This window comes from Lacerta agilis, chromosome 17 (assembly GCF_009819535.1).
Source record: "Lacerta agilis isolate rLacAgi1 chromosome 17, rLacAgi1.pri, whole genome shotgun sequence".
NCBI lineage: Eukaryota > Metazoa > Chordata > Lepidosauria > Squamata > Lacertidae > Lacerta > Lacerta agilis.
In genome coordinates, this window is record NC_046328.1 from 25466641 (window position 1) to 25493180 (window position 26540).

Consider the following 26540-nt stretch of genomic DNA (forward strand, 5'->3'; position numbering starts at 1 on the left):
AAGGTAGATTAGGCTGAGAGGCAGTGACTGAGCTCAAGCTCATCCCCCAGTGAGCTCCATGGTGGCAAGAGTAGGAATCCGGGCCCTGGTGTCTCTCCCGGGTCTTAGTCCGACCCTTTAACCACTTAGCCACATGGTCTCTCTGTTTTATTATTACATTTCTATCCCTTATTTCCTCCGAGGAGCTCAAGGTGGTGTACATAGTTCTCCTCTGTCCCATTTAATCCCCACAACAACAACCTTGTGAGGTAGGTTAAAGATGAGAGGCAGTGACTGGCCCCAAGGGCACACCTAGTGAGCCTCATGGCTGAGTGGGGATTCGAACCAGGGCCTAGGCCAACACTCAAACCACTACACCACGCGTTATTGCTGTCTCAAGACTGGTGAGGGGTGGGAGGGTGCAAGACCAAAGGATCTGGGGTAAAAAATGATTCCCTTACCCCCCTGCTTCCCTCCTCTGGCTCCATCTTTGCTTTTGCTCCTGAGGGAACACATTATTTGGTGTCAGGTGGAAATTCTAAATAGATATTCCTATTTTTTTATTAAGTTTGTATGCTGCTCTTCCTCCCAAAGGAGCATAGGGCAGTCAACATCAAAATGCTAAAAGGATACTATATATATATATATATATATATATATATATATATATATATATATTCCCATTGCGTGCGCGCGTGACACCACCTTGCTCCGTAACCGCTGCACCAAACAGCATCAAATTTGGACAAAGCGTAACATGACCATCGCGGAAGGATCTGGCATAATAAAAATTTAAAAAAACCATACCTGTCATGCCTAAAATATAGAATAAAGGCCAAAAAAAATGGCGCACACATTACGTGTCACCAGCAACAGACCTGAAGACTTTGAACAACAACCAATAGAAAGGCTCATCACAGGGCAGAGTCAGACTGTGCGCCGACCAAAAAACCTCCTTCACCTCAGTCAGCCATTTTCAGACAGCAGGGACAACCCCCTATTAATCTCCGTAGCCCCAGCCTCTGCTAAGGGCCTTACCGCCAAAAATCAGTTAGGAGGAAGGCCTAAACTCTCCTTCCCCAGACAGAAACATTCTTAGTAGTTTCAGCTCCAGGCAGGAAAAGGTTTTTAGGCCTGGGCCATACCATTCCTTGTGGCAGCGGGGGGAGGGGAGGATGTAGGATGAGAAAGCTCAGCAACTATGCTTCACTCCCTATCCTGTCTCCACACACAATCCTTTCTGCACTGCTGTATCACTTTACAAACGAAACTCCAGTTATCAGAAGAGGAAAAAGCGCCGCACACAAGTGTATAAGGACCCTACCAGTTCCCCATCACCCCTCCTTGCATCGTTATGGTCCCTTCTGACCCCAGGCTCAATGCCAGAGGGGACTGTACCATGTATCAGGTTTCCAGAGGGGGGGGAGGAGATAGTAAATCTAGGGCAGGGGGTTTAATTCTATTAAAGGGGCATTTAAGAGAGAGACCAGGGTTCGAATCTCGCCACTAAGCTCGCCAAGTGACCCTGGGCCAATTGAAGGTGGGGACAGAAAAGAGGGTAATTGAAAACAGGGAGAAGGGGCAGATGGAAGTTGAACAGGGGAACTTCTTCAATTTCACTAAATCAATACAATCATTAAAAAAAACCATAAAAAACCACAGCAATGCGTGGCCGGGTCAGCTAATTCAGAATAAAACAAAACTCTTAATCTCAGGGTCATGGGTTCGAGGCCCATGTTGGACAAATGATTCCTGCAGTATAGGGGGTAGGACTAGATGACCCTCATGCCCTCTTCCAACTCTATGATTCTCTGAAAAACCTATTTAAAACATTCAAAAACACTGGATAACGACATAAGAAAAGCCCTGAAGGATCAGGACAGTGGCCCACCTAGTTCAGTATGCAGATTTGTTTTCAGTTCCCAGCAACCTCCACCTCAGTGCTTTTTAATATGCCCTCCTTGCCCCCACAAGCGCGGAGGATGCCTGTTAACTGCCACGCCCCGATTCCCCCTTGGCATCTCTCGCACTCAGGACCACCTGCAGTTTCCGACGGATATCACCGACGTCTCGGAGAGTGCCAAGGACCTCATCCAAGGGCTGCTGTGCCGGCAGGAGCTGCGCCTGGGCCAGAAGGGCATTGAGGATTTCAAGCGCCACCCCTTCTTCAAAGGCATCGACTGGGACAACATCCGCAAAAGCCCCCCACCCTACTTGCCCGAGGTGGCCAGTCCAGCCGACACGTCCAACTTCGACGTCGACGACGACATGATCAAGGAGTCGGTATGGGAGGAGCTTGTCTCACTTTCAGGGCTGTTCCGATATAGACGTTATACGTGGGGCTGCCTCTGAAGACGGTTTGGAAACTTCAGCTGGTGCAGAATTCGACAGCCAGGTTGCTCACCTGGGGAAAGATGGTCTGAGCACATAACACCAATCCTGGCGCAACTGTACTGGTCACCTGTTAGTTTCCAGGCCCAATTCAACATTCCTGGTTTTTCCTATAAAGTCCTCTGTGGTTTAGGACCCCAATACCTCAAGGACCACCTCTCCACATAGAAACTGACCTAAAACCCTGCAGTCGTCATCTGAGGCCCTTCTTCATGTGCCCCCTCCACCAGAGGTCCAGAGGGTGGCAACATGAGAGCAGGGTCTTTTCAGTGGTGGCTTCCTATTTGTGGAATGCTCTCCTAGGGAGGCTCGTCTGACGCCATCGTGGCATATCTTTAGGTGCCAGGCAAAAACATTCCTCTTCAAGCAGGACTTTGGCTGTCAGTGGTCTATAGCCTTTTAAAGTGTGTTGCTTTTAATATTTCCCCTGTGCTTGTTGTTTTGTTTTTGTAAAAATGCCTGTGGCGAGAGAAGGCATCTAAATGATGATGATGATGATGATGATGATGATGATAGTAATGTGCAAGGGTGGGGGTGAGTGCTGATCATTTTGCAGCTATAACAGTGCCACCCATTCCCAAGAGGCGAGGTGCAGCAGATTTGGGAAAATCCCACGTTTTGCAGAAGTATCGTTGTCCGGGGGGTGGGGTGTCCCCTGAGGTTCCTTCTAACCCTGCGATTCAATGATTCTATCAATTTGTCCCTTCCTTCCTAGGAGACACTTCCGCCTGTATCCCACGCTGCTTTCTCTGGCCACCACCTGCCGTTTGTGGGATTTACCTTCACTTCTGGGAGGTGTGTGGAGTCTCCATTTTATTCTCACACATTTCAGTATATGCGGTGGGATTTGGGGCCGGGGGTGGGTGGGTGGGATCTGACAGAGAAAGTGGCTTGAGGTCCCCCTTTGTAGCTGAGAGAGGATTTGAACCCTGGATTTGACCCACCCCCAGCTCAGCCTTCTAACTGCTACTCCTCAATCTCAGCTCTGGCAAACGTGAAGCCTTGCCAATTTGTTTCACTCACCCTCGTTGGTTGTTTGCCCGAGGCTTGCCATGTTCATGCAAATGTATGCAAAACAGACAAGGACCCTGCAACCTCCTCTCGTTGTCCCTGCAGCCTCCTTTCCGAGAGGCACCCGGCCTCCCCCTCCAGCACTGCCCGGCTAGAGAAGAGAATCCGCCACCTGGAACGGGAGAAAATGGAGCTGGCCCGGAAACTGCAAGGTACTTATCTGCCACATGCCATATCTATCTATCTATCTATCTATCTATCTATCTATCTATCTATCTATCACATTTCTGGGAGTTGTAGTTTGGTAAGGGCACTGAGAGTCGGTAGGAGACTTGCTCATTCCCCTCCCGGAGCCACAATTCCCAGAGGGGTTTAACAACCAATCCCTCACCCCAGGGAACTCTGGGAATTGTAGTTCTGTGAGGTTTTCCTCACAACTCCCAGCACCCTCAAAAAACCACAGCTCCTAGACTTTGTGGGGGGGGGGGAACCATGGCTGTTTAAAGTGGTACTAATGTGCCTTAAACATACTGTGCAGTTGCGGGTCTAAATTTCAAGTCTAGATTGGCCCCGAATAATGCCTGCAAAATAACCACCAACCAACTCAGGAAGGACCTGTCTCTCAGTGACAGTGAACCGCAATGGCTCTAAAAGCCAAGATGGGGGGGTCTGGACTACAACTCCCATCATGCTTGGCCATTAGCCATGCCAGCTGGGGTTGCTGGGAGCTGGAGTCCTGCCACATCTGGAGGGCCAAAGGTCCCCCATTCCTGCTCTGTGGGGTTCAGAGGCTTGGGGGCAGGCAGTGGGGAGGGACCTATCCTGCTCACGGGCTTCCCTTCAGAGCACCTGGAGGCTGGGCTAGGCAGACCATGGAGCTCAACTTGTTTTTTTACACCCTTCTGTCACCCCTGTGCAGATTCTCTGGCAAAATCCCCTTCCAAGACTCGAGCCAAGGACTCCGAGTTCAGGAGCCTCCAGAACGAGATGGCGGCTTTGCAGAAGCAGTTGGCAGGTACCTGGGCGCTGGTGGGGCTTTGGGAGAGGCAAGGCCTTCTCCTCCTATTCCTCCCTGAGCTCTTAAGGCAGGGGTAGGCAACCTAAGGCCCGTGGGCCGGATGTGGCCCAGTCGCCTTCTCAATCCGGCCCGCGGACGGTCCGGAAATCGGTGTGTTTTTACATGAGTAGAATGTGTGCTTTTATTGAAAATGCATCTCTGGGTTATAATAATAATAATAATAATTTATTATTTATACCCCGCCCATCTGGCCGGGTCTCCCCAGCCACTCTGGGTTATTTGTAGGGCAAAGGAATTTGTTCACCCCCCCAAAAAAAATAGTCTGGGCCACCACATAGTCTGAGGGACGGTGTACCGGCCCACGGCTGAAAAAGGTTGCTGACCCCTGTCTTAAGGGCACAGGGAGCAGCCTGCCCTGTCATTAGGCGGAAGGAAATGACCCTCTCAGGTGAAAAATGCTGAAATTCTGTGGAGCAGAAAGATGGGCAAGTGCCTCAGCGGACTTTAGATTACTACTACTAGTAGTAGTAGTAATTGCTTATACCCCGCCCATCCGACTGGGTTGCCTCAGCCACTCTGGGTAGCTTCCAACATGATAAAAACACAGCAAAACATCAAACAATAAAAACTTCCCAATACAGGGCTGCCTTCAGATGTCTTCGGGAAGACATTTGCCCCATTTGGTAGGATCGCAGAATTGTAGTGTTGGAAGGGTACCCGGGGGTCATCTAGTCCAACCCCCTGCAATGCAGGAGCCACAGCTAACAGATCCCTGACGCTGTGGTGGAGATGGGCTCAGAAGGTCACTGGTGTCAGCAGCTGGAAGGGAAGGGGGATCTCTAGATTGCATCTGGGGTTCATGTACCTTCCCTTCCAGAGAATCGGTTGGAGAGCGACAAGGTTCAAAGGCAGCAGCTTGACCGGGTGGAATCGAGACAGGTGAAGACCCTGGAGGAACGTGTGAGGATTCTGGAGGAGGAGAAGAACGAAGCATTACAGGTACTGCAGTCCACCTGGGCCCACTGCGGGGGACTTGGACCATCCCATCATAGTGGGGTGGTAGTTTCTGGCCAATGAAAAGCATTGTCTGTTCTGCCAAAGAGAGCCCAGGAGCTCCCAGCCTTCAGAAGAACTCAAAAAGGACTGAGCATTCTTGATAGGATGTTAGAAGAATGGGAAATGGATTGGGGAGTGGGGAGTCAAAAGGAAGGAATGGGTGACCAGCCGGCCTGTCAAACAGGAAGCATTCCCCTTAGTGGACAAGGGTATTCTGCAACATTTTGTTGCAGGTTTCACTCCTTACAAAATGCCCCTCCATCCTGAATCTGCACCTGGGGAGATGCAATTTACATTGTTCCCATTTTCGCACCTGGCATGTTCACTAAAACGGGGTCATTTTAATAGGGTTTCATGGCAAACGCTTTAGCCGTGGGAGGAGAATGAGGGGATTCTGCATCATAAGCAATAGTTTTGGGGGAAACTAGAAATAGTCCCCCCTTTTTTGCTTTACACAAAGCGTGTTCATTTTTGAGCTTCTGAACATTTTGAAGAAACTGGCTGATTATGTGGCTGATTAACTGGGTGATTTATGACTCAGATGCAGCCCCCTTTCACAGGGAAGGCTCTCTCTCTCTCTTGGAGGCTTGAGCATGTGGGTCCAACTTTGACAGCGCCTTTATTTTATTTATTTTGCTTTATTTAAATATTTCCTTTCTATAACCCACCTTTTCTGCAGGGAGCTCAGGCTGGTGCCCATGATTCTTTCCCTCCCCATTTAATCCTCACGACACCCCTGTGAGGTAGGTCAGGCTGAGAGGCGGTGACTGGCCACCAAGGACACCCCCAGCAAGCTTCACAATGGCTGGGTGGAGATTCGAACCCTGGCCAGTCCCAGGTCCTGGTCCAACACTCTAACCACTACACCATCGCTGTCTCTTTTTGGGGGGGGTGCAGGATCTGGCCAAAGCCCAGGAGCAGCTCCAAGCTCAGGCCTGGGAGCTGCAGGAAGAACAGCTGCAGCACAAGGACACCTCTGAGGAGCTGCAGAGTGCTGAGGCCAAGTGCGGGGAGCTGCGAGCCCAGCTGCTGAGACACTCCCGGCAGCTGCGAGAGCGGCAGGAGGAGACGGAGGCGGCCTCGCGGAGGGTGGAGGGGCTGCGCAAGGAGCTGGCGCGCTCGGAGAGCGGGCGCAAAGAGGTACCCCCACATTTTATTTAGTCGTTCATTCCTCCTTTCCTCCCCAAGGAGCAACAGGTAGCGTACGCAACTCTCCCCGTCCTCAAATAATCTCCACCACAACCCTGCGAGGTAGGTTAGGCTGATGGGAATTGTAGTCCAAAATACCTGGGAGAACACCGTTTGTGATTCTTAGATCCTGCGTTTATTTTTATTTTGGGGCCTGATCCAGCAGCTAGGCTCTTCTTATGGATAGCTCAATTGGTTAGAGCGTGGTGCTTGCAACGCCAAGGTTGCAAGTTTGATCCCTATAAGGGGAAAGCTGCATATTCCTGCATTGCTGGGGATTGGACTAGATGGGTCTCTCCCAACTCAATGATAATAATATTCATTCATTCATTCATTCATTCCCCCAGTCACTCTGGGCAGCTCCCAACAGAAATAATAATAATAATAATAATAATAATAATAATAATAATGATGATGTGATAAATCGTCAGACATTAAATACTTCCCTGAACAAGGCTGCCTTCACCTGTCTTCTAAAAGTCAGATAGTTGTTTATTTCCTTGACATCTGATGGAAGGGCTTTCCACAGGGCGGGTGCCACTACCGAGAAGCCCTCTGCCTGGTTCCCTGTAACCTCACTATGATTCTTTAGGGCCGTTTCCATAGATGCTAGATACATATATATCGCACGGATGCATGAAGGATCCTCTCAAGGAAGCCACTTCATGGGCCTCTATAGCCTCAGAAGCTGCTTGGGGATGGAGAAATCTGGGGCCCCAGACCTTCTCCCCCCCCCCCCACAGTCAGGTAGCATCTACAATCAAGTGCTTCTTCCCCTCTGTAGCTGGAGGCTCGGATTGAGGGTCTCGTGAACGAAGTCTCCAAGCAGCGGAAGGGGAGAGAGAGGGCTGAGCAGCAGCTGAGGAGGCTGAAGGAGGAGCAGGAGGAGCTGAGGGTAAATACAGCTTGGCAAAGTGGGGAGGGAGATGCCCCATTGTAAAGAGGGTCATCATGCCAGGGGGGCATGGTGAAGGGTGGAGGGATGGGTCCGTCCCTGGCTTGTGCCAGTTTTGCATGTAGGGGCAGAAGAGGCTGCCTTATACCAAGTCACACCATTACTGCATCTAGCCCAGTATTGTCGATACTGACTGGCAACAGCAGCTCCGCAGGGTTTTGGGCAGAGGACATTCCCAGCCCTTTCTGCAGACGCCAGAGGTGGTTGAACCTGAGGCAGATGCTTTGCTCCTGAAATCTGATGGCCCTTTCCACATCTGTATGCCTTCTCATTTTCATTCTGTCCTGTCTTGTTTCTAATGCATTGCAAATTCCAACCCACCTCCAAATCACCAAAATTCAAGCTTTGGGATTATGCATTTCAACCCAACGGGTGCATTTTTGACCACATTCAATGCAACAACAACAAAAAGTGCATTGGCATATGCGTTTTGGTACCTTTTTTGAGCCAAGAACTGTGCTGCAAAATTTGGAGAAGTGCAAAAAAAAACCCCCCGGAAGGCTACCTGCATATCTCTGCATTCATCTGGGGAAAGAGGTCCATATAGGTTTGCATCTGCCCTCCTCTCCGAATGACTTTGCTGCCCCCTGCAGGTGAAACAGAACGCGTCCTTCTTCCACGTCTCTGGCTCCAGGCGATCAGGAAGTGTTTCCTATACCACAAAGGAGGAGGTGCGAGGCCTGCGGGAGGCGCTGCAGGCCAGGGAAAGGCAGCAGGAGGCCTTCCAGGCTGAGATTGCCCAACTCCAGGAGCAGCTGGAGAAAGCCAAGGCTGAACGGTGAGGAGAGGCAGGGATCTGCTTGGAAGTGGGGTGGCAAAAGGAAAATGGAGTGCAATGGGTTGGTCAGAACAAAGGAATAGGAAAACTAGAATGGCATCTATTTTGTTAGGCCACAGGCGACAGCAGAATAAAACAGCAAAACATAACCCAATATAAACTTCCAGAAGGGTGCAGAAGGCACACTTGAAATCAGAACATTCCTGCATTGCAGGGGGTTGGAGTAGATGGCCTTTGGAGGACCCTTCCAACTCTGCAACTCTGTGATTCTCTGAACATAAAGATTAATGCATAAAAGATATACATGCCTTCCAACTCCATGATTCTGTGTCCCTGAAATAAACAAAGCTTTGCTTTGAAAACAAATAAGCATTACTAAGAGGAAGAGAAGATAAAAATCTTGACAGGCGGCATCAGTGGGTTTTGTCGGGATGCAGTTGTACTCACATGCCTTTTTACCATGATGCCATCTTCACCGGTCAAAGAAACATGATCTGGCGTCTCCATTCTCTGCATATGACATAGGGGGAAACTATGGGTTGGATCTAGGCTAAGCGGGTGGCACTGTGGTCTAAACCACTGAGCCCTTTGGGCTTGCTGATCAGAAGGTCGGCAGTTTGAATCCACATGATGGGGGAGCTCCCATTGCTCTGTCCCAGCTCCTGCCTACCTAGCAGTTCAAAAGCATACCAGTGTGAGCAGATAAATAGGTACCCCTGTGGCAGGAAGGTAAACGGCATTTCTGTGCACAATGACTTCCATCACGGTGTTCCATTGCAACAGGTTTAGTCATAGTGGCCACATGGCCCGGAAAGCTGTCTGTGGACAAACGGCGGCTCCCTCAGCCTGAAAGCGAGATGAGTGCCGCAACCCCATAGTCGCCTTTGACTGGACTTAACCATCCAGGGGCCCTTTACCTTTATCTTTTTTTTTTAAACCTAAGCTCTCTTTGCATTTAGTTCCCATGGGAATAATTGGGGCAGCTTAAGTCAGCCTTCCCAACCTGGTACTGATATTTCGGACTACCACTTCCACCAGCCCCATCTGAATGATGGGAGTGGTAGTCCAAAACAGCCATGCTGGCTGGGGTGGATGGGAGTTGTGGTCCAAACATGCAGGAGGTGCTAGGCTGGGCAAATCTGAATCCAACCCAAAGGGACCACATTCTTAGGTTCACTCTCCAGCTCTGAGTTTGGAAAAGTGACTCCCCAGCTCTTTTCTCTCTCTCTCTCTCTCTTTCTCTCTCTCTTAATCTCTGATTGCCTTTCTTTCCCAGTTGGGGAAATCTGGATCCAAAGGACTGGTACAAAGAATCACACAGTTTGCTGCCCAGGGAAGGTGTCAGTGCCCTGCATTTTGGAGACCAGGTATGCATACATTTACCTGTGACTGTTGGTGTTGTGTCCAGGAATGCAGCCTGTAGATTATGGCTTCTGCAGGCGGCTTCTCCAGAGCCACACACTTCTCAGGTGCGATCCCAAAAAGTCAGGAAGTCTCCAGTCATTGCTTAGAATAATGCTGAAAGCATGAAGTCTTCCAAGTCCTTGATTCTTTGCTTTTAAATACTTGTCACCTGGATATGAGATCTCCAAGATCCTCAAACACAATGGTCATATAAGCCTCTTTCTTTCTCTCTTTCTTTTTTTACTCCAAAGTTGTCTGCAGGCTTATTCCTGCAGAAGTCACCCAACCCCATCTGGCAGAGGGAGGAGGGAAGCTTGTCTTCTTCACATCTGTCTTTGCATCTTTCCTTTGCTGCAACAGGTGGATTCACTCGGGGCCGAGAGCCCCCAACAGGATCAAGAACAGTGTTCTTCAGAGACCCACAAGTTAGCCTTTGCCAACTGGGAGATGCAGATCACGGACATCTTGCGGTGGTGAGTTACTAGCTGTGCACCTTCTCTGTGTAAGGCAGTGATGAAGACAGGGGTGCACCTGAGCATAAGCAGAGTGGGTCCCCCCCCCTCAGCCTCTGGTGATTCACCGCAACCTGCTCCCATATTCAATGGGGAAGGCATAGCTTTCAGGCTTGAGCTGCAACACTTTTGTTTTGGCAAATTTAACCACTTCTTGTCCTCTGCAGTAGAGGCAGGGCATAACCAGTAGCCCAGGCATAGGCAAACCCGGCCCTCCAGATGTTTTGGGACTACAACTCCCATAATCTCTGACCAGTGGTCCTGTTAGCTAGGGATGGTGGGAGTTGTAGTCGCAAAACATCTGGAGGGCTGAGTTTGCCTATGCCTTCAGTAACCACTGATAGCCATTCCCTCCACAAAGTGGTCTAACCCTCTTTTAAAGCCACCTAATATGCTGGCCGTCACTGCGTCTTGTGGGAGGGAGTTCCATAGTTTAACTCTGTGCCGCATGAAGAAGGGCTTTTTCAGTCTTATAAAAAAAAGATAAGTGATGGAGATGCAAAGAAGTGAAGGGAACGTTGTTTCATATGTGGTGGACCTGTAAAAAGGGTAAAAGAGTATTGGGAAATGATCCATAATAAATTGGAAAAAATGATTTGAAGTACTTTACCCCCCCCCCCCCCAAAAAATCAGAGTTCTTTCTGTTGGGGATAATTCAGACTGAAATTCCCAGGTGTCAAAAAAGGTTATTTATATATGCTACTACTGCGGCCCGTGTTTTGTTAGGCCAAAAATGGAAAACAAGCGAAGTCCCAACCAATGAAGAGTGGCAGCTTAAGCTGATGGAATATGTGCAGCTTGCAGACTTAAGATATAGAATAAGAGAACAAGAAGTCCATACGTTTAGAGAAGATTGGAAAACATTTATTTGAATATATGGGAAATATTTGGGTACAGCTGAAAACGCTGGCAGCATTAAGATAAATTCCACAGTGTAAATAAGCTTTGATGGGTGCAATAATGAAATACTGAATGGTATAGTTTTTGTAAAACATGCAGGGATTTATGATATGTAAAATGAACCATGCAAAGAGATGAAGGGAAGTCATTTATATCTTAAAGATGTAAGAATGAGTATTTTAAATTGTAAAAATTATATACAATATTTTTTTTCATCTGTCTTGAACTCTGTGTGTCCCTTTGCTCGCATCTCAGGGTGAGTGACGAGAAGGAATCGAGGGGCTACCTCCAGGCCATGGCGACCCACATGATGGAGGAAGTGGAAGCACTGAAGCAGACGGGGGCACAGAGCCCCAAAACTCCAGTAAGAGAGCCTGTCTCGGAGCCGTGGACGCCTTGAGGAACTGGGGAGGGGGGCTCTTTCCCCCTCTGCATGTCTCCCCCTTTGCAACCCACATTCCGGTTGCCCCAGTGAGAAGAAGCCCTTGCCCCCAGAGGCTCAGGATGCCTGGTAGGGGTGGGGGGCCTCTTCCCCCTTCCCCCTCTTCTCACCCCACATCCCAACAGCTGCAACAGTCCCAGGACCCCTGCAGACATTTCCCCCTGCTGCCTCCTGCTCCAGGACACCCTCTGGAAGGCACGGCGGCTGCAGAAAGTGGAGGCTTCTGCCAAGTTGGAGCTGCAGTCGGCCCTGGAAGCCGAGATCCGGGCCAAGGGAGGCGTCCAGGAGGAGCTGGATAAGCTGAAGGTCTCGCACCTGGCAGTTGAGCGGTGAGCAGGCAGCTGTGGTGGCTGCGGCAGGTGGCGCACAGGCAAGAGTAGGGTTGCATCCTGCACCATAAGGTTTCAGGGCCCAAAACTGTGTCAGGGACCGGCAGGACGAAGAGGAGTGGTGGGAGGCACCAGCTGGGGAACCCCCAAGGGAAACCCCAGAGGAGGAAGAGTCAGAGCCAGGGGATTGGTGGTGGGACACCGAGGAGAGGTCAGAGGGAGAGGATTGGGAGCAGGGGCTGGATGCCAAAGGGGCAACAGGGTTTAGTGAGCAGGAAGAGCCGGTGACAGGGAGCAGCTCAGATTCTGAGGCTGAAGCAGAGGATGGGGGAATCAAGAGGCTGCTCAAGAAGCTGGGGAGTCTCCCTCTCCTGCTGCAACAAGCTCCGAGGACACCGAGGAGAGGTCAGAGGTGCACAGACACAATTTGAGACTGCTTGGGAAACATCTGGGAGAGGAGGAGCCTTAGGGAAGGTGGAAAGTAAGGACATTCAGTCCTGGCAACTGCTCCATAGGGGCAAGACCTACCGGGAAAATTTGCTGGATTGAATGTCGTTTCCTTGAATAAAGAGTTAACTTCACTGACAGCCTTGTGTCTTTCAAAATGACCCGTGTCTGACTCCAGCCCTGATGACTTGAGAGCTAGGCATCTGATGAGGTCCCCAGAAAGTGTCTATGTGTTAATTTGCAGAGATGGAGGTTAATTGGGAGAGGAGGAGCTGCAGTGGAAGAGGAAGACCCCCTCCCCAAGAGTCTGTGCAATGATTTGCGGAGATGGGGGTTAATTGGGATAGGCGCCTTTGAAGCGAAGGGAGAGGCCAAGGCCCAGGGAAGCTAGAAATTCTGCACCCCACGTTTTTACAAAGGCAAGGTAGAATTTTTGGGCGCTTTGTGATTCCTCCTCCTACCAACTGGCCAAGAAAGAGCCCTTGATGGGTCCATGGCACAACCCCCTCTCCTCTAAATGTTATACCTGGAGTGAAGGGCAGCCCCTCTTACTGGAGGCCAAATTTCCCTATATGCCATAAAGTCACATTTATCTCTCCCCTCTCTGTGTCCCAAAGCCAGTTGCAGGAGGCAGAGAAGCAGAACCGGGCTCTGCGCCTGGAGCTGGAGAAGGCCAAGGGAGAGCTGAAAGGACGGTCCCAGGAAGGTGAGCTTCAGGCTGGGTTGTGGATGGGTGACAGCCCCACTACAGCACCCCCAATGGCATATCCCAGCAGTGGGGCAAGAGTGGGGCCTTTGCAGAATGTAGGGGGCTGGTCTCGCCATTGCTCAGGCCCGAGGGTGATGTAGTCGTGAGGGTGCTGGACTAAAACCTGGGAGAGACCTGGGTTCAAATCCTCCTGCTCAACCACAAATCTCCCCAGGCAATCTTGAGCTCGCTCACAGCCTCTCAGCGTAACCTACCTCACAGGGTTGTTGTTTGGGGGATTAAATGAGGACTTGGCCCCCAAGAGCTTCTAAAGAAGGGGGAAGTTTTCAGAAGGAGGGGACAGGGCAGTGAGCACGCCATGTTTGCATTCAGTCCGTAGGGTCAGGTGTCTTGTGTTGTACTGTAAAATACCCATGAACCACCCTGGGGGATTCTATGGGGAAGGGGCTTAGCTCAGCAGCAAAGCACCTGCTTGGCATGCAGAAGGTCCCAGGGTCAATCCCCAAGATCTCCAGGTAGGTCTGGGCGATGATGCTGACACTTTGTGTAGACAACACTGGGCTAGATGGAGCCATGTTTCTGTTCAAATCAGGCCATGAGGGCTGGGACCTCGCTTCCCTTTTAGGGGAACACCCTTGCTCGGAGGGGGGTAGAGCATTTTCCTTGCCTGCAAGAGGCCGCAGGATCAATCTCCACCATCTCCCTGCCTGAGATCCTGGAGAGCGCTGCTGCCAGTCAGTGTAGACAGTATTGAGCTAGATGAACTCAGGTTCCTGTGCCAGCCAGTGACAACTGCAGTTAAGAACAGGGCCCATTCCCAGAGTGTGTCCTTTCTCTTCTCTCCTGACAGGCACCAAACACCAAGGACCTCTGATTCCGTTCCTCTCCTTCCGAAGTGCCAACGTAAGTCTTTTTGTGAAACAAATATAGTCTTCTGCAGTGGCGGAGCTTCATGCTCCAGCACGCGGGGGGGGGGGGAGCAGGTGGGGCGGGGCTGGCGCGTGTCCCGGGGGCGTGGTGTGCTGCTTGGGGCGTGGCGCCCAGCGCAGGTGGGGGGGGACAGCTGCGGTGACACCCCACTGGGATTGCGCTGCTGGGGCGGTGCCCTCCCCCCGCACTCCTCTTCCTCCGCCAGTGGTCTTCTGTACTACAGGCGACTCTCAGTTTATGCAGGGGATAAACGTTCTGAGGATCACTCATAAAGCCCAAACCACATATTCTCAGTGGAAGGGTTAAATTAAATAATATGTTTGAATGTGTATGTCTAGAGACAATGGATAAAGCAAACACCATTAGATGCACTGCTGGTTAAGTGTTTAATGGTTACTGCATTTGTGTTTTTTTTTTTTTAATCTTTATTGGTTTTATTTACACACATTAAAAATATTTACAGTCTCATCAATACAGATAAGAAAAGAAGAGAAAGAAAAAAGAACAAAGAAAAAGAAAAACACAAAAAGGGTTAAAATTAAATTACATAACCACACTTCTCACATACATACATACATACATACATACAAGTCTTCCGATCTTTCTTATTGTACTTTCGTTACATCATTGTTTGTCTGCACAGTTTTGATCATCATTTCTCGTTCCTTTATCTTCAATAGTATTCGATATTTGTTTAATTACAAGTATCACTCTAGTTCTGCTAATATGGCCTTATTATTGCAATATATTCTGATGTATTCTTTAAATATTTTCCATTCACCAAAAGTTTTCTGCATCATTTCTCCTCTAACTCCTCCTGTCAATTTTGGGTGTTTTTTAAAAAACCCAATAAATGGCAGGTGGGATTGCCAAAGTCTTTTCCCCCCAGACACCTGCTCCCTTTCCAATGTGCACAAGTTTAATGCACATAAGTTGTGAGCTATACTTGTACCTGATAATGTCAGTTGGAGAAACCAAGAGGCGGGACTCTTCTAGGCTCAGAAGAGAAGTGAAATTAGAATTGTACTCCTTCGTAAGAAGGCAGGAAGAGCCTGCCTGCTGGATCAGTCCAAGAGGTCTGCATCCTGCAGCATCCTGTTCTCACAGTGGCCAGCCAGATATAGATGCCTGTGGGAAACCCGCAAGCAGGATTCAAGCACAAGAGCAACTCTCCCAGCTTGTGATTCCCAGCAATTGGTCTTGCAGAAGCTTTTACTGCCTCTGACCGTGGTGGCAAAATATAGCCATTGTGCTTAGTAGCCATGGGTGGTCTTACATTCCGTAAGGAGGACCTAGGCCTGGTCCAGCAGAGCTGCTCTTATGTTCTTAGGGCTTCTGGGGAGGTTTGTATGTTAGCAAAAATCTGAATCATGTCCGGTTAACACTCCGCTGCCCGTGTCACCCTCTTTGCCAGAAGGACGCAATCATTTTTGGGGGTGCCCCAGAATCCCAGGAGGCTCGGAAGGCCACCGAAGAGGCCCAGCTGCACCCTGAAGGGCGGAGGAGCCTGCGGTCCAGTGTGAGTAGCAGTTTTGGTCATCCCAAAACAGGCCAGCTCTGGAGTGCCGAGGCTGCCGTTTTCTTCTTGGCTGGCTTTAAGAAATGATTCGTGAAGGAGTCAGTGGCCATCCCTGACTCCTGCGGGAGCAAGTTACACAGTTTAACGATGTGCTTCGTGAAGAAGGACTGTATTTTGTCTGTCCTGAATCTTCCAGTCGGCTGTGCACAGGTCTGAGTGTTATGCATGGTGCTGACAGTGGTGAGGAGGTGGGTGTTGGGAGGTTTGGATTAGCCAGGAGACCTTCAAAGACAGAGGCATGATGGTCTCTCCCCGTTTCCTCTTCTCCCCTCTCTCCAAAGGTGCCACATTCCATGTCTTCCACCCAGTCCATCGCGGGCTCTTCAGAGAGCAGTAACAGTTCTGGATCCTTAAAGGTAGTGACAAGCTCTTGGCCTAAATGTATTCCCACCCCCTTTTGTTTCTGGACTGCACCCCACTTCTGAAGGGGCTGCCTTTTTTCCTCCTCAGGCCTTTCCAAACTGAGCTCTGGATGGTGTAGCGGAAGGGTTCTTAGTGGGGAGGGAAAGGCACTTTGTATATGTTTGGAGGGATGAGCAGGGCTGACTCCGGTTTTGAGGGAGCCCTGCTGTGTTGAGTGGATTGAGCAGATGTCTCTCAGCCGCCATCTTGAATTTCCCATCATGCCACGAAGTGATGCTGTGGTAGGTGCTCTGAGGCATTGTGGGAAATCTGAAGTGGCAGTTTGTGACTGGCATGGAGGGGGGGGGCATGTCCAGGGCTGGTGGGCCCAAGATCTGCTCAATTACTGGGCCATAGCTGTCAACTTTTCCTTTTTTTGTGGGAAATTCCCTTATTCCAGCGCCGTTTCCCACTGCAAAAAAGGGAAGGTTGACAGCTGTATAACTGGGCCTCACTCTCAGGGCTGAGGGGCCTCAAGAGGGTTAGTTTGGTCAGAATCGGGTAATACATCACTTCTGGTAAATAAGCCACCATAGCCGCTAGAGGGACTACAATCTGGACTACAATTCCCATCAGCATGCAGTCTGGGTGGCTGGTGGGGGTTGTAGTCCAAAACATCTGGAGGGCCCCAGGTTGGGGAAGGCTGCCTTTGCTTGTTCAAGCCATTTTTCAACTGGTCTTATCGTAGTGGTTCTCAAACAAGGCACTGCTGCCCCCTCCCCAGGTAAGATACCTAAAGGGGCACTGGGGGTGTAAATGACTGCCAGACTTTGCAGAGCTGGTATCACTGCATCAAGTTCTTCAGCTTTGTGGAATTAATTAAACTGCATGGTTTCCATTAGATTTTGATTGCATGTGCAATTGTTACTCCTTTGAGTTTTCGTGTGTTGTTATATTCCTTAGTGGGTCATGCAAAGTGCTATTCTGAATAACAGCAGAATGGTAGGGGGCACCGTGAATGAGTTTATGGAACCAAGGAGGCAGCAGCCCCCAAAAGTTAGAGAAACGCTGGTCCGTTAAGTTTAATAGCTTTAATAGGCTGATCTATCTTTGAAAAAAAGAAAAGAAAAGAAACCTGTTTGATCTGGTCCCTGCACTTTTAAGGAGGGGGTGTCTTAACTTTTGTGTGTGTGTGTGTGTGTGTGTGCTTTTAAAATTATTGAAAGTTGCCTGGAGCTAAATAATATGTCTGATCCTTCCTGTGCCCCCTTCTCTGCTCCATTTCCCCAGCCCAAATCGCACAGCTTCAAAACCCACAGCTTCTCCACACCCACCAAGTGTATGCGTTGCACATCCCTCCTGGTGGGGCTGGTCCGTCAGGGCTTGACTTGCGAAGGTGAGTGACATCTTGCCAGGTGGAGTGAGAAGGGCGTCCAGGTCAGGGGAGGGTCTCTAGGTTCAGTCTCTAGATAGGGATGGGAAACACCCTTTCCCTGCCTGAAGAGCTATACATGGGGGGGGGGGGTCTATTGATTCATTTTTTTTTCTTTCATAAAATTCATACACAATTACAGAGGCTCAGGGGGGCCTGTTGGCTGCCTACTTATGCTTCCTCCTCCATTTTCCCAGCCTGTAACTTCGTCTGCCACGTATCCTGTGCTGGAGGGGCCTCCATCTGCCCCCTACCCCCTGAACAGCTCCAGAAAACCTTGGGGGTCAACCCAACAAGTGGAACAGGGACGGCTTTTGAGGGCTTCCTGTCGGTAAGCGGTTGAGCCCCCCCCCCCCCCGAGTCTGAGAGAGTATGGAGCAGTCCATATGGACAGGGCGGGTTGTCGCCAGTTCAGGTATCTGATTGGGCACATTCTGCCAAATACACACCAAGAGCCCATCAACGTTGACTGCAATGTTGAAAAGGTGGAGAAAATGGAAGTGGAGACAATGCAGGAGCCCAGCCTCCTTGAGGATGATAATTGCTCCCCCTCTGACCATCAAATTGATCAATGGATGTGTGGGAAGGGGGAATAACTTTCCTCGACTGATTTGCTTGGAAGAGGGAGGGGCTGTGTAAGGGTTCTGCTGTGGTTCCTCGCGAGTAAAGAGGCTCAACTCAGGTCCTGTATATTTACAGGTTTTATTGTGCAGATATGTACAGTGCAGAGCTCAAAAGTCCATGACCAGCTTAGTCACTTTCAGATCCCGGAAGTGGCGCTTTCAGATCCCGGAAGGGCACCCCTAGTCTCCTCCTTCCCTCCTTAGTTTCACACCCCTGCATAATTGGGGCGACGGAACTGTCATTGCTCCCTCTTGGCTGGATCCGCTGAGGGGGCATTGGGTCTCTGAAGCATCCCCCAGCCCTCTCTCCGCTGGGCTGTTTTCCTTCCTGTCGCTCCCGCTGGAAGTCCCCCTGCTATCCCCGCAGACAGTGCTGTGGCTCTCCATCCCTTGACAGCCCCTGCACCGCCCCGCTGGGCGCTAACTGTTCCCTGACAGGCTGGGTGCCTGGGAGTGGGTCCTGCGAGATTCTGGGGTGGCCAGACCGACTTTTGGCTGGCATGTGGCCCCCAGTGATTTGGCCAATGGTGGTCAAAAAACATTTGCCACCCTTGGTACAGGCGAAGCTGGAAGGGGAATGGGGCGGACTAGATGAGCTCCAAGTCTCCTTCCAGCTGAAATCATGTTCTCTGATTGTACCACCCTTTGCTCCCCAAAAGGTGCCGAAGCCTTCCGGGGTTAAAAAAGGCTGGCAGAGGGCTTTTGCCATCGTCAGCGATTTCAAGATCTTCCTGTTTGATGTGCCAGAGGGGAAGGCGGCACAATGCGCCGTGAGCATCATGCACGTTACAGACATGAGGTAAGCAGGTGCACCGTGTGCAGGAAGTGGCGCTGTGGGCGGCCGTGGGGTGGAGGTCTGATGGAGCCTTAGTATTATCCAGGAACCCTAAATGAGGAAGGAAACCACCTCTAGGGGTGCCCAAGGAAAGAACAAACAGTTCCATTCCTCCCTTCTGTTTCTTTTCATTTGTTTTGATTCCACTGGTTTTCAGTGGGATACCCAGCCGGGGTTGTGCTGCCGAGAATTCCATGCTTTCCACCCAAATGCCCTCTGCTTCGACTGGCAGAACTGCCACTGCTACAGGTGCCGCATAATAATATCCCTTCCCCATTTGGAAGAACTCGATCTTTTAGTGTGGCAGCACCTGCAATTTGGAACTCCCTGCCGATTGACGTCAGGGAGGCGCCTTTGCTGTGCTCTTTTCAGTGCCTGCTAAAAACATTCCTGTTTAGACAAGATGTTTAGAAAGTTGATGCGAGATTTAACTTTTTGAAAGTCTGAAATTATTGCTGTTACCTTTTCTTACCGAGAATCTTACTGCTCTGTCTGTGTTGTAAACTGCTTCAAGGCTTTTCTTAAAAACAATCAAACAGTTTATACATTTTATGAAATAAAAATGAATAAATAATTTTTATTTTAAAAAATATTTTTATTGATTTTTCCATGTATACTTCTTCTAACAATATATCTTTAACAATTTTTCATATTTCCACCCTCCTCCCCTCGACTTCCCTCATACTCCTGTTTTGTTTTATTTTCATATTGTTCACCCTGCGTATTGTTTCCCCCAAATTTTCCCAATACATATAGTCTTATTTTTTGCTGTATACAGTTGTGACTGTTTACTCAAACCCTGCCAATGAGTCCATTTCTTTATGTTGCCTCTTCATATATGTTGTAAATGGTTCCCATTCTCTTTTGAAGTCTTTGTTGTCCTTTTCATGTAATTTTTCTGTTAGTTTTGCCAGTTCTGCATATTCCATAAATTTCCCTTGCCATTGTTCTTTCGTTGGTATTTCTTCTGTCTTCCAAGTTTTGTGCTGATATAATTCTTGCCGTTGTTGTTGCTTACATAAATAATTTCCATTTTTTATTTATTTTTTACATCTTGGTCATAAATAAATTTTAAATTCAGGCGTTCTTCTGATCCCTGAGGGGAATTATACACGCCAAATGTCATAACCAAGGGTGCCAGGTGATATTGGGGGTGTGGTGGGGACACACACCTTAGCTGGTGCCAGCACATCATGCAAATTTTAGGAGAATTCAACCCAGGAATTGTCATTTTCAGAGGCAGCCCTAGGTAGTCCTTAATTCTCCCTTGTCACCTGGGTGAGGGAAATAGCCCAAAACGAAAGAGGGAGCAGCAGAGTTTCCACCTCCATCGCCAAAATTATGTCATTCACTACGATGGGGTGGGGCAAGGAGAGCCGTGGCCCTCCAGAGGTTATTGCACTCCCATCTTACCTGACTATTGGCCATGTTGCTTGTGGCTGATGGGAACTGCAGTCAAAGAACATCTGGAGGGCCCTGGGTTCCCCATGGCTGCCCTGAGGTAGCTTGCTGTGGTTGTGGTCCTGCAGATAACACAAGGCTCCTCCTCTGCTTCCACTCAGGGGAGAGAGGGGTGTCTCTAAGGCTCCTGTTTTTCTTTCGGCAACAGGGATGAACAGTTCTCCGTGGCTCCAGTCCTGGCAGCAGACGTCATCCATGCCAGCAGCAAAGACGTGCCCTGCATATTCCGGGTAAGGAAGAAGGGAGGAATGGAGAGAGGAGCCCCCATTTATCAGAAGACATTTTTCAAATAAAATTTCTGAGGTGTCTCTTTTCCTCTAGAGAAAGAAGGCCATTCTCTTCTGAGTATTCTCCAACAAATTTTTTTTTTGTGGCAGTTGCCATTCCTCTTTGCCAGTCTCCTCACCCCGGCCACTTTTCACACAGCCTTTACCAACCTGGTGCCCTCCAGATGTGCTGTACTACAACCCACATCAGCCCGAGACACCAGAGTTGTGCTGATTAGGGATGATCAGAGTTGTAGTCTAAAATATCTGGAAGGCCACAGGCTGGTGAGGTTCCCTTTAGAATAACATGAGATCTGGGGCCTTGTGGAGGATATGGAATGGAGGTTGGGCTGCCATACGATGGCTACTCCTGACCCTCGTAGGATCAGGAGCTGCAGCAGCAAGAAACAAACAAACAAAATCTTAGGAAAAAGAAAGACAACGCACAAGGAGCCCACCCCTAAGAAACCCTGAGAGAATTTTCCTGTCCTCTGAATAAATTTGGTGAAATGATCTTTCCAGTTTATCTGACCACAAAGAGGGTAGGACCACAATCTGAGCGGTGAGAGACTTTAGCAGTTCCAGGGCTCGGTTTCCTTGGAATGAGGGTCAGTGGAGATTGTGGTGTCTTTAGGATATATGGCTTTATTTACACATCTCTATAGCCTGAGCGTAGGACGGAGGGGCTCACAGCGTCAACACCCCAACAGCTCTTGCTTCTCCTTCAGTCGCAGCTTTGGATCCAGCACAGAGCAAGCAGGTCTCTGTGTCTCCAGCTTCCAGCCTGCTTTTCCAGCTCACATTCGCCGCACTGGCTGTTGTTCTCCTCCCTAGCAGCTAGATGGGTTGGGTGGGTGGAGGAGACCCACGCACAGGCTTGGAGGGCACCGTTACAAAGCTGCATCTCTTACAACCTGCTCATTCTTATGGGATGCTGATGAGGACACTTAAGTTGCCAGCTAAGGTCCTTGTCTTACCAAGAATCATAGAATTGTAGAGTTGCAAGGGACCCCCGAGGGTCATCTATACCAACCCCTGACAATGCAGGAATCTCAGCTGAAGCATCCATGACAGGTGACCACCCAGCTTAAAAACCTCCAAGGAAGCAGAGTCCACAACCTCGCGAGGGAGACCGTTCCGCTGTCGAACACCTCTTGCTCTCAGAAAGTTTTTCCCCCAGATGTTTAGTCGGAATCTTCTTTCTTGCTGATGCCTGACTAGTTCAGCAACCTCCTCCATTTCCTACTAACCCTCCCTGGGGACCCCAAGAATCGAAAGGGACTCAGGCCATCATCCAGACTGACCCCCCCCAAAAAAACCACAGCACTATAAAACAGAATAAGTAAAAATCTCAATACAGTTAACAATGGTTTCCAAAAGCAATTACGAAGAACATAATATCACCAACGTGTAAAAAATACAGAGCAGGGGAAGAAGAGATCTGGGGTACCTGAAAGCCAGGCAGTCAAGGCAAGGATTCCTCCATCTGGGTAACCCTGAGCCCAGCTCCCCTTTGCCTCTCCTCCTCCTCCTCCTCCTCTTCCTGGCAAGCTTTGGTTGACCTGGAGTTTCCTCTGGGCTCGGATTGCCCCTCCAGAACGACTTACCTGTGCCACCTTCCTCAGGTGACGGCCTCTCAGCTGAGCTCCCCGCACACAACCAGCTCTATGCTGTTCCTGGCTGACAGCGAAGGGGAGATGAGGAAGTGGGTGGAGGTTCTGGCGGAGCTGCACCGCATCCTGCGGGAGAACCATCACCACGACCGCACCGTCTACGTCCTCAAGGAGGCCTACGACAACACCCTGCCCTTCATCCCCCATGCCCTGTCGGCAGCCATCATAGGTATGCAGGGTAGAGGGCAGGCTTGCTTTCGGAGGGAGGGAGAGAGTGCTGGAGGCAAAGCACCCTAAGCTTCAGCCATTGGGGCTGAGCATGGCTTGGGCAGGGGGCCCTCAGCTCTCCTATCTATGAGTTGCCTGATCTGCCTGAGGGCAGAATTTTTGAGTCCCTAAGCGAGAAGAGGAAGTGTGTTTCTAATGTCATCTGTTCCCTTTTGCAGACCGAGAGCGTATTGCTTTGGGTACAGAAGACGGCCTGTTTTTGATTCACCTCCGTACAAATGGTATAGTATTGTTTATATTTTAAATTACATATGGGGGGCAGGGGGCGCTGTAATCTTTTGGGTGCCTGGGGACTCTAAAGGTTTTAAACTCCTCTGGAAACTGTAGCACTGAGGAGAATAGGGGTCTCTCAGCACTCTGAAACAAACCACAATTCCCAGGATCCTTGGGGGGGGGGAACTGTTTAACCTATTAAGACGGATATCCCTCTTGCCTAGCCTGGACCCTCACCAAATTGCTCCCTCCCTCACCCAGTTAATTTTTTGCTTTCTGATGGCTCCTGATCTGATTTCTCTCTGATACAAACCCTGAGTCATCACCCACGTTTATTTGTTAATATTGAAACCACCTCTATACTTGACTCAGTCACAGTTTCAGTTTTCTATTCTTCTTTTACCGATCTGGACATCTCATCGGCTTTCCCCACCTGTATTATTTTTTTAAAAAAACCCAATACAGTACAATCGCTTCTTATGCGCATTTAACTTGTGCGATTTCAACCACATGCGGTCGAAGGCAGGCTGGTTGAAATCGCACGACTTAAACAGAAGCACGTTAAATGGGGAACAAGAATCTCTGCAGGTCTGGGATGCTTCCGCGAAATCGCAGGAACTTGGAAAGCCCCGCATGATCTCGCAAGAGCATCCAAGGACCTCTTAAGCCAGTGCACAGAGAGGGCCTTGTTTCCTAAGCAAGGCAGAGAGCTCAAAAGCTTTTTGCACTGGGGAAACCTGGTGCAAAAATAGGATTTAAGTTCTCTGCCTTGCTTAGGAAACAAGGCCCTCTCTCTGTGCCAGTTCTGGGAGCCCTGAGATGCTCATGTGGTGGTACTGTTCCAAAGACTTGAGAATATGTGTTTTTGCGTTTGTGCAGAACCCTTGGAGTCAAACCCCCATGTAAGATGTAAACATATTCAGGGGAGGAGAAATTACTATTCACTTCTGGCCTGTATTCGCCCCCGCTCTCCTGCCGTTTCCTCCCCACCCTCTGCAAATTCACAGTTCCCATCCTTAGCTGGTAACGGAGCTGTGCCTCTTCTTTCCCTGCCCCAAATCCCCCCCCACTCCAGATGTGCTTCAGGTGGGGGACTGCCGCCGGGTGCAGCTGCTCCTGGTCTCTCCCAAAGCCCAGCTGCTCTCCGTCCTCTGCGGCAAGAACCACAGCCTCCGCATCTTCTCCTGGGCGGAGCTGGAGACCCCGGAGGCCATGGGGACCAAAGTGGTGGAGGCCAAGGGCTGCCAGGCAGTGGCCGTGGGGCTCGTCTGCCGCGGGACCACCCCCATCCTCTGTGTGGCCTGCAAGCGGCAGGTCCTCTGCTTCCAGCTGACGGCCACGCGGCCCCCGCACCGACGCATCAAGGAGATCCAGGCACCCGGCTACGTGCAGTGCTTGGACATCCTAGGCGACCGGCTGTGCGTGGGGTGCCCCTCCAGCTTCTCCCTCTACCCTCTGCTCAACGAGGGACCTCCCGTGAGCCTGCCCCACCCTGAGGACCGCCGGGCGGCTGCCGTGACCCACATGGAAGCGTTGAAGGCCGTGGAGGTCAGCCTGAGCGAGTTGATCCTCTGTTTCAGTGGCTTTGGCCTCTACGTGGATGGGCAGGGGCGGAGGAGCCGCCCCCAGGAGCTCATGTGGCCCGCGCCTCCCCTCAATTGCTGTAAGTGCTCCTTTGGTTGGGGTTGGGGGGGGGTCTTGATTGTTTAAATATACTCATGGTTTATACTCTTGTTTCTCGCTCTGTAGCCAAAAAATAGTCCCTGCCCAGAGGCTTTCGTTCTAAAAGGACACGGCACACAAGGAAAGGGGATAGGGAGGGAAGAGGAAGGAGAACCAAACCCAGGCACCAGCAGCAGCAGTTGTTCTTCTAATGACCAGCTGGCATAGCTCGGGTCAGAGGTGCCTGATGGAGTTGGGCCTTTGGCAAAGCTGATGGATTGAGTCTGCTGCTTCCTCGTCTCTCCCACTGAGGCAGCCTAAGGAATGGCTGCCCCCAGGTGGCAGTGGAGGGAGGAGGCCTGATGGTTGGTAGAGAGACAGAATCTCAGGGCTTACCCACCCCACTCTTTCCAGGCACAGGTCTGCTCTTAAAAGCCTTGTGCTTATAAACACGTGAGTAGGATTTGAACTATGAGCACCAGAAGGGATTAAAGATTACAATAGCTTTGTTAATGTTTAAGAGATAGAAGACTGTGTGCAGCAGAGGCAGAGAAACAGAAACACAATGGAAAAGGGAGTGGGAAGTTGGGGAGGGGGAGTTTTTATTATGTAAACTAACATAATAAAAACTTTAGGAAGAAAGCTCTGTGTCTGAGCATTCTTGGAGCTTTCACCATGAAAACCAGCTCTTTAGCGCTCAATCAGAGCAGACATCAATTTGGGTTTCCTGCAGACTGCAGTTTGCTCTGATTGAGCTTTAAAGAGTGGGTATTTGCAAGGAAAGCTCTGAAGCAAAAAAGAAGGGTGCTCAGATATGGAGCTTTAAGAACGAAGCACAGACAAGAAAGAGCAGAGGACAGATAAGTGTGGATAAACCCTTAGTGGAGAAGCCAGGCCATTGGTCCATGTATCCCAGTGCAGTCCACTCAGACTAGCCAGTGTTTCCCATCCCCTGCCACTGACCTGATCCTTGGAAGTGGTGATACCACTGGGGGTCTCTGGCAGGTAAAGTTGGTGCTCCGTCACTCAGTCAACGTCCCACCCACTAATAAAGAGTGTACCAGTGGTGTTGGGTTTGTCTCTGTCTTATCATAGATACAATATTATAATCTCTAGCTGTGGTGTGCAGCCTGTGTTTTCTTGGGGGGGGGGGGAGGAAATCAGTGGAAATGTTAATGTTTTTAAAATTAAATAAAGAGTGCATCAACCCAGGCAAGACTTGAACCCAAATCCAGAGGCAGGTACTTTTATCTGCCAGGCTGAAAGATGCAGCTAGAGGGTTGTGACTACCCCACCCCAAGCGCCCAGATGAGGGGAGATGTGCACCCCAGCCCGACAATCTGGTCTTCATGTCCTGGAGAGCCAGTTTGGTGTAGTGGTTAAGAGCGGCAGACTCGTAATCTGGTGAACCGGGTTCGCGTCTCCGCTCCTCCACATGCAGCTGCTGGGTGACCTTGGGCTAGTCACACTTCTCTGAAGTCTCTCAGCCCCCTCACCTCACAGAGTATTTGTTGTGGGGGAGGAAGGGAAAGGAGAATGTTAGCCGCTTTGAGACTCCTTCGGGTAGTGAAAAGCGGGATATCAAATCCAAACTCTTCTTCTCGCTCCCTCCCAGGTTATAACGCTCCGTACCTGTCAGTATTCAGTGAGAACGCAGTCGATGTGTTTGACGTCAGGAAAGCTGAGTGGATTCAGACGGTGTCTCTGAAAAAGGTATGTGGGGGTTTATTCTGGGAGGTTTTTTGGTCTTACTCCCTCAACCATAGGGCTTACCATCCCCGCTCCCCAAATCACTTGACTTCATTTAACTGCTTATCACATCCTTACAGCCCCTCTCAGGAGCTGAGGTTGGTGGAGCCGTTCCTCCACCCTCTGAGGTTTGGGGTGGTGGCAGCCTGGGATAGGGCCTTCTCTGTAGCAGCCCCTAAACTGGGGGACGCCCTCCGCACTCCCTCCCTCCCTACCTTCATTATACAGCTTTCGGCGAATGCTGAAGACGCACCTTCCTCCCGGCTTTTGACACTTGAGATGCATATTTTTAGGACTCGTATCTGTGATTTTACATTGTTTTGAACTGTTTTTAATATTGGGTTTCAATTATTGTAACCTGCCCTGGGTCCTTGGGGTGCAAGGCGGGTGATGGTAATGATAAACGAATGTTTTGTTCGCAAGTGTTT

The 26540-nt window shown here is 50.0% G+C and overlaps 1 protein-coding gene across 2 annotated transcripts in view; it reads left to right on the forward strand.

Annotated features, from left to right (window-relative positions):
* The window catches only part of CDC42BPG (CDC42 binding protein kinase gamma), a 55025-nt gene that overhangs the window by 23002 nt on the left and 5483 nt on the right, over positions 1–26540 (forward strand). The window contains exons 8-31 of one of the 2 annotated variants that reach the window (XM_033174607.1): positions 2014–2262; positions 3086–3165; positions 3487–3593; positions 4301–4396; positions 5277–5398; positions 6353–6595; positions 7428–7538; positions 8192–8376; positions 9653–9743; positions 10141–10253; positions 11448–11556; positions 11815–11963; positions 13028–13116; positions 13970–14022; positions 15464–15568; positions 15910–15984; positions 17261–17366; positions 17600–17733; positions 18685–18824; positions 20470–20551; positions 22213–22429; positions 22647–22709; positions 23777–24364; positions 25979–26076. In XM_033174607.1, the coding sequence (XP_033030498.1) occupies positions 2014–2262; positions 3086–3165; positions 3487–3593; positions 4301–4396; positions 5277–5398; positions 6353–6595; positions 7428–7538; positions 8192–8376; positions 9653–9743; positions 10141–10253; positions 11448–11556; positions 11815–11963; positions 13028–13116; positions 13970–14022; positions 15464–15568; positions 15910–15984; positions 17261–17366; positions 17600–17733; positions 18685–18824; positions 20470–20551; positions 22213–22429; positions 22647–22709; positions 23777–24364; positions 25979–26076 (3405 nt within the window). The remainder of the gene's footprint in view (positions 1–2013; positions 2263–3085; positions 3166–3486; positions 3594–4300; positions 4397–5276; positions 5399–6352; positions 6596–7427; positions 7539–8191; positions 8377–9652; positions 9744–10140; positions 10254–11447; positions 11557–11814; positions 11964–13027; positions 13117–13969; positions 14023–15463; positions 15569–15909; positions 15985–17260; positions 17367–17599; positions 17734–18684; positions 18825–20469; positions 20552–22212; positions 22430–22646; positions 22710–23776; positions 24365–25978; positions 26077–26540) is intronic. The other variant, XM_033174606.1, reaches the window with a different exon arrangement.